This window comes from Patiria miniata, unplaced genomic scaffold (genome assembly GCF_015706575.1).
Source record: "Patiria miniata isolate m_02_andy unplaced genomic scaffold, ASM1570657v1 HiC_scaffold_14, whole genome shotgun sequence".
Taxonomy (NCBI): domain Eukaryota; kingdom Metazoa; phylum Echinodermata; class Asteroidea; order Valvatida; family Asterinidae; genus Patiria; species Patiria miniata.
The window spans coordinates 9400736-9408126 of NW_024037052.1; the positions used below are offsets into that span (position 1 = coordinate 9400736).

The following is a 7391-nucleotide window of genomic DNA, read 5'->3' on the forward strand; positions in this document are numbered from 1 at the left end:
TTGTAAGGACTCTAGTGCCTCATAATAACGGGTACAATCTCTGATCTTGTTCAAATCAGAGGGCAATTCAGTTACAGCTTTGCAGGTTGCTTCGGCTACTTGCTTCCAAATGTCTACCCATGTCTTCAGCATCACTCAAACCATGGAGCTCCATGCTCAAACCGACCAATGATTGTCCAATAGCCAGATTTAGGAAACTGCAGGCGTTTAATTTGTGGCATCATCATGTAGATCTGCAGCAGAAGTATGTGGAGCATTTGGATGTGCTAGTATGTTCTGATTGAACTGTTCAATGATGCTTCGCTGGTACATTTGTCTTTACTAAATAATTAAGCAAACGACTTACTCAAAAGTTGGTCATTTAGTACTTGCCAACTTTCGGTTGGCTTAGTATGTCGAAGGGTCGGTAATGATAGGTTTCCTATTTATTTGGCAGTAAAAGTGACACAATTGTTGACTAATCACTTTTCCTCATTTGTTGGGAGAATTTCAGAACATCTGCTTAATAGTTGGTATCTTGCTATCAAATAATTTGGCAACTATGTATCCAGCTTATGACAACTTGGTGAATTCTTATTCACCTCCATGAATCTATTGTAAAAGTTCAATTGTTGGCACTTGATCTAACCATAAAATGGGTATTTCTTTTCCAACAGTTGGAAAGCATAGACGTTGTAATAATTTGACTCTACAAAAAAGGTTTTGTTTTTCCCTCTTCTTTTTATTAACAAACAAATAATTTCTCCTCAACAAGACCTTAACACACCTTGCAGGGTTTTTTTTATTGAAAAGAGTCTTGAGGAGATATGGCATGTTACAACATGTCTGTTTCAAAACAAGTTGAAACATCTACTACTTATCCAAACTCGTCTGGTAGCCTTAAAAATACAAGAAAATACATGTTGTGTGCACTGCACGTCTGCTGCAGTGTTTAGAGAACATTTCTGTGTGCAAGGTAAGCCCATACGCCTCTCAGCGAAGCATTGGCTCTGGTATACGCACTTCTCAAAGAAAGTCCATGCCCCCTGGTACTCACAATCCAGTATGTAGTGCGCTTTGTAGCACACATCAACTGCTTTCAGGATAGATGGCTGAGGTATGGCTTGCTTCTCAATGATGATGAAGGCATTTCTGGATTCCAGATGAATCGCACTGCTCAGTGACAGTACAAACGGCTGGGGATGAGTCTTTGGATCAACCTCCTTTAGGTACTGCGGCATGTTGATGATATCCTGCAGAATAATAAAAGAAGTTTGTTTTCTTGCTATCTAATCTTCTTGAAAAACGTTAGTTCTCAACACTCCCTACAGATGACTTTTCAAATACAAGCTGAGAGCATTCATTTCAAAACCAAAATACCAAAGCTTACCTTACATGCACTCACACTGAATCCACTAACGAAGGAGCTTATATATAGGTTAAATCTTCAAGAGTTGAAACCAGACACTTAAAGGGAATGTTTAACATTTGCCTTTGCTGTAATTTTCAGAAATAAATGGATTGGAAGGAGTATGGTTTAGCAAATATTGTTTAACTGACTTGTTTCATGCTTTGGGCTGGCTGGAAAAACCAAGGAAACCAATCATGTTCCTATAGTCTGGTTCCCTACCCCACTTAAACTACCCACACTTAAGGAGCAATGTATAGATGTTGGGAAATTTTAAGGTCAGACAATCAGCCTAGCAGGTTGTACCCCTTCACAGGTGTGTAACTAAATGCAAAGAATATGCAGAATAACTAACTTTGAAAAATAGGATCATTTTTTAAGACAAAAAAAAAATCGGTTTTCTCTAAAGCTGGTTGGCCGACCAGCATTTGAAAAATACAGCTTTATTGAAAATGTCAGCACACCAGGAGCCACGATTTACAGGATGCTTTAGGCTCTCATTTCCTAAGGGTGCAATAAGATATTTTGTGATAATTTTATCATTTTTTTTTTTTATGTTTACAAATGATGTACCTCCACTTTAAAGTACATGTACATGGTGTCCCCCCCCCCCAAAAAAGGTCCATTTGGAAGGGTATACAGAATTCTTGTAATTGATGAAGACATTTTCAAATTAAACTGGAGAGCCCATTCATTTTTCTTTCTTGTGTACAGTTTTTGTTGGATTTGGTTCAGTGGTTTTGAAACAAAGCCTATTATGTAAACACCACTCCCTTTTGCTCCATTCCAACTTTGACAATACATACCCTACATCTTAAAAAAAAACACTTTTGATGACTCTGTTGTTTTCCCATTGAATTAAACCAAAATTTGAGATCATGTGAACAAAGCATAACAAATTTTATGGAGTGATTTTCATCAGTTTTGTGCGAGAGGGTGAGATTTAAACACCATCCAAATTACTCACTTTCAGAATTTGCCACTTTTTGGGTCTTTGTTTCAAAACCACTGAACCAAATCCAACAAGACTTCACAAAAGAAAGAAAAACGATTGGGCTCAACTTTATAAATGAATTAGAATTGTCTTTTTTCATAATTTCTTTGCATCCTCCAGATTGACATTTTTTTCAGACATCCTGTAAAGTCTTAAATTAAGAATACCCTGGAAACGGAGATAGGAAGAAGACCAAAGCAAGTGTTGCTTGTTTTTAGAGAAATGTAACATCCACTTACCCAATACCTGTCAATGAAAAATCCAACTACATCTTTGATAGTGCTTCTCCCAGCAGCTCTTTTCTTGGAATTCCCCTCAAAGACGACAGGCACGATGATCAAAGCCAAAATGGACTTCTGATCTATGAGAATGAAGGACAGAAAAATATGTAGAGCAAGTGGTCATTAGAGCTAAAAAAAAAAAAGACAAAAAAGATGAAAGTCTCCAGCCTTAATAAACACTTGTTATGATCAGTTGTCTATCCATTATTTTTGTCAGTAAAAGAAATATACGCCACACCCATAATAACACAGGTGAAGCCGGGGGGGGGGGGGGGGGGGGGGGTGCACTGGTTTGCTAGTACCGGTTGTGCTGGCACTTTCAAATATTCAGAGAAAAAAGGCAAAATGCTATCCAGGTGATTGGTAGTAGTGGTGGCCACTGCTGTCTGGACATTTCTTGGCACTGTCGATTTCAAACTTGTGACCCATACCTTTTGTCAATTTGTCCAGGGTCATATCTTGTGGAAGCTCCAATGTCTCCTTCCACAAAGGGCACATTCTTGTACCATACTCGATGATAGGGTCGACCATGGCACTCCATCTGTTGTACAGACTGTCAGTTGATAAGGGGTACGCCAAACGATAATCCTCTTCAATCTACAGTGAAAATATGGGAGAAAATATACATCAAGAAAATTGCATGTACACTCCTATCTTCAAAGATCCTACAAACTTTGTGTGCACTGTCCTCTATATCCATGTCAAAGGCCAGCATTTTCATTTTCTAGTGCATTCATTTGTTTTATCTGGAAGACTTGGGGGACTCGGACTCGACTTGATGTCTGGTGACTCCAATACTAGTCCATGACTCGAAATTACAACTAATCTGATTTATCAACAGAAAACATCTTACCATGTTACTGTCCAATAGTCTTGGGAATTCCTGAAGAATCTCGGCCACAGTTCTCTCCTTATTCTTGATCCAATCTCTTTGGTAGTCAGCTGTCACATACATGTACCTCCATGTACTCCTGTACCTTGTCAGCAGGCTCCACATTATCTTTGAGCCATTCAACCTTTGACTGGTGATCCTTTTTGCTATGGATGTAGGATTTGGTTTGTTAATCTTTATACATTCCACATTTTCGTTGGTTCATGTAATTTTAAATAAAAGGGAGGGTGGGAAAAAAACATTATTAGCAGCAACCAGGGTCTTCTGTGTGCACTCCTACAGCACCAAATAAGGAGTTAGGGTAATGGTTAGGTATTCATTAAAAATAGGCCCTCTGAGGTACCTGCAATGCATAAAGTCTATACAAAGCAAAACTGAACTACAATTATTAGGTTTATATTTACTTTTTGCCATGACGGGCAATCATATATCAGACCAAAATCTTCACCATGTTGTGCTCGTCACATTTCGTAAGGAGTGCAGTCTTCTCAATGTTGTCAGTAACACTCCTTCCATCTGCTGACCCACTGAGAATCCTCAGTAGTGTCCTACAATGAAGAGAATGATCAGCTTATAATAGCATTAAAAACCTGAGAAATGACTCTGCAAAGAAATATCATGAACCTCTCAGACACTTTTACACTATGATTGAAATTTTGATTGAGATATTTTATTCATTAATGATCATTATTGTAAATATCAAAGTGTTTGGATGTGCACATAGTGAAGTTAACAATGGTAATGTAGTTTCTGTCATTCAATTTAAAATAAATCAAAGCTGACTCCTCCTAAGTCAATTTGTTATTAATAAGAAATACCTTAGCAAGACAATGCCATCAGTTTTAAAGAGATCTTGTTGACTTGCACTCACAAAGATAATCTTTGAAGACTTTATTTAGAAGTATGTTGATTACCCGGTACATTACCCATACCATGGAGGAATATTCCTCTAGGCCCATACATAACGATATCAGTGAAATGCAAAGAAAAATACAAATTTTACATTTTACAATAGAAATTGGATCAAACACTTAGAAAGAGCATAGCCTTTTGTCTCTTCAGAGGTGGAGATGTCCCTGGCATGTGCTGTGACAGTGATGGTGAACTGCCTGTCTCTCAAGCACCTGATGGGCCTGGGATACTCTCCACATGTTGTCTCCCAGGCTGCAGCAGTCGTCACCCTTCCACACTGAGAATCCTCAGTAGTGTCCTACAATGAAGAGAATGATCAGCTTATAATAGCATTAAAAACCTGAGAAATGACCCTGCAAAGATATCATGAACCTCTCAGACACTTTTACACCCTTCCACACTACTTTGCACAGGACAAAGAGTTCTTCATCAAGGGATTTCAGGTAACCAGTGTTGCACTCTATTTATCACATTTTTGGGTAAAAAGCCGTGACTCATTACAAGAGACAAAGCAGAATTTTTTTTAAGAAAGACATGTAGATAAAGCACTGTCAGTTTAAATGAACAATGTTTGTCAAATCTTGGCTTCACCAACCCACTTTTGATTGTTAAGGATTCATTTAGATCCTAAAATATATGAATCGTGCAGAAGCATGTATCCTTAAGGGTACAGTCATATTTGATTTGCACAATTTATAAGGTAACACATTGTGGGTATTAATCTTTAGAAACACTGTTGTAAGTATATGTATAACTGTTCATTTTATGCAAGGAAACAGCAACAACTGAAGATTATGAAGGCATAGATGTGCATACACCAGTGCTGGTACATGTATATGCAGGTAAAATACTTGTTTCTTATGTAAGGAGTAACTTTGGATAGGGTGTTTTATTTGGACGTCACAGAAAAGCAAACCTTATGACTTATCAACTCTATAGGCTTATAATACATTCTTTTAAATTATTTTCTGACTCTGCTTGTGTATTGCATTTTCTATATTCAGTGGAATAAACCTGTTGCTAATAAAAGGAAAGAAAGTTAAAATGCAAGAAGCAGAAATGTTGTTTTGAATTTTGCTTAATTGTAACAACAATGTTAAAAAGTTTGGCTACGTCAATATTCATATGTGCTTCAGTTTATATCATGAGCCCCCTTTCCATTCATTGCCATTACTGCCAAGGCCCACAATCCTACTTTTCAATTTTACCACAGCCAATGAATTTCAAGGTGTTATTTTTCAGGAACCTTTTTAAAACTTTCACTTCACTATACGGTCCGTCTTTCTGATCTTTTCCCAGTTTCCACAAGCCTTGTCCTTTGTACTTTCTTGTAGCCACCTCTTTGTTCTTCTCTGTTCCTCTTGTCATGTATGTCAACCCTGTATCCTAAGCTTTCCCATCTATAGAATTTGCTTTGCTTTCATAACTTTGTGTTTCAATGTTTTCAAGTTGTTTTAACTTCAAATGATTCTGAACGTTAGCTCCTTTTTCACCATAATATATTGATAAGATTTCTTTACCTCAAATAAAGACTTCATATCTTAATTTATAATTTTGTTTAAATTTCTTACCAAAAGAACTGGAGCATATTAAGTTTATCTTTGTGTCAAACAACAACCCTTTCATTGATCAGTAATTTTTTTCTACGCTTCCAAATGCATTGTACAAGGAATCACCTTTATGGTCAAACGTCCCCATGAGAGGAAAACCCCAGAAATATAAGTTAACACTTGTATTTCTACTTTACTGAATTATAACTCACAAGTTAGACAACACCAATTTACTCTGCACCTAAAGTTGTTGTTTTTTGCCCCTGAAATAATGTTGTTTCTGTGGCAGGCAGCAACCCTTTCTTAAGCACAAAGTTTGCGGTCTATGTGGAGGGGAATACTTTGGTCCACACCACAAGCTTCATCCAGGGTATCGAACTCTGGTTTGCAACTTTCTATGTGTTCAACTTGCAGTATCCAGTGGAAGCCGCAGCAACTCTTGAATTTGTGCAAAGGTGAATTTTCAGTCTTGTTCAAGGCTTTCGTTTTATTGGTAAATTATTGGTAAGAAAACATTTTGACGTAAACAAAATAAATGTAAACAACAAGTCCGTTATTTTGGGGGATATCCTTGAACTTGTTAAGGTCCCCCACATTAGGCAACCATTCGCCTAATTTTGAGCCGTATTTACGGACACCTCATTGGTTCTTAATAGCAAGATGTCACTTTTCACATGATTTCCCATTTACTTTTGTTAGGGTAACTGTGCCAGTAAGTAACTTTGTGTATTTGAAGCTCATCAGTACTGATGATATCTGAGGAAAACTTAATATGCGCAACTAACCTGATTTATTAAAGGTACAGTTGAAATTCTAATGAATATTTTCTTTGTTGTTGTACAGACTCTTATTCCAGATCAGACCTGACAGAGGCTCACAGCGTGAGAAGAATGTCCAAGGTGGACCCAACTTCAAAGTTGTACGTCCCTGCTCCAGGTTCAAAGACTTTGAAGAGAAATGGAATGTGTAAACAGTAACTGCCTTAATTAACAGTGTACTTGTTTAAATTTATGGGTCTTTTTTCAGTCACACTTTTCTCGGTCTAATGTTTGTTCTTGAGCTCAGATGCATTTTTAAAATTACTTTTGACAACTGCATAATTAATTGTTTGGAAAATTACTGAGTTTACCCAAGGGCGGATCCACGGATGAACGAACATTTTTGGGGGGCCCCCCAAAAAAATTCGGTCCCCCAAAAAGTGGCTCAAAAAATTACGGCGTGGGGTTCGGGCCCGCCAGGGCCCCAAATTTTTTGGGATTCTAAATGCTCTGTGGTGCGATTTCTGGCAACTTCTGACTATTTGACAATTTTTTTTTAGGAAAAGATGGTAGTGTACGCAGTGTCTGCCTTTATAGTGATCTCACTAAATAAAACA

General features: G+C 37.5%; 1 protein-coding gene across 1 annotated transcript; it reads right to left on the bottom strand.

Moving 5' to 3' along the window:
* Nucleotides 1–700: 700 nt before the first annotated feature.
* Nucleotides 701–6714, bottom strand: LOC119722022. The gene is made up of 5 exons (XM_038191998.1): nucleotides 3959–6714; nucleotides 3516–3700; nucleotides 3094–3259; nucleotides 2621–2742; nucleotides 701–1232 (listed from the first exon to the last, which is right to left on the bottom strand). Exons 1-5 carry the CDS (start codon nucleotides 3966–3968, stop codon nucleotides 831–833), a joined length of 885 nt encoding a protein of 294 aa, XP_038047926.1. The 5' UTR covers nucleotides 3969–6714; the 3' UTR covers nucleotides 701–830.
* Nucleotides 6715–7391: the final 677 nt, after the last annotated feature.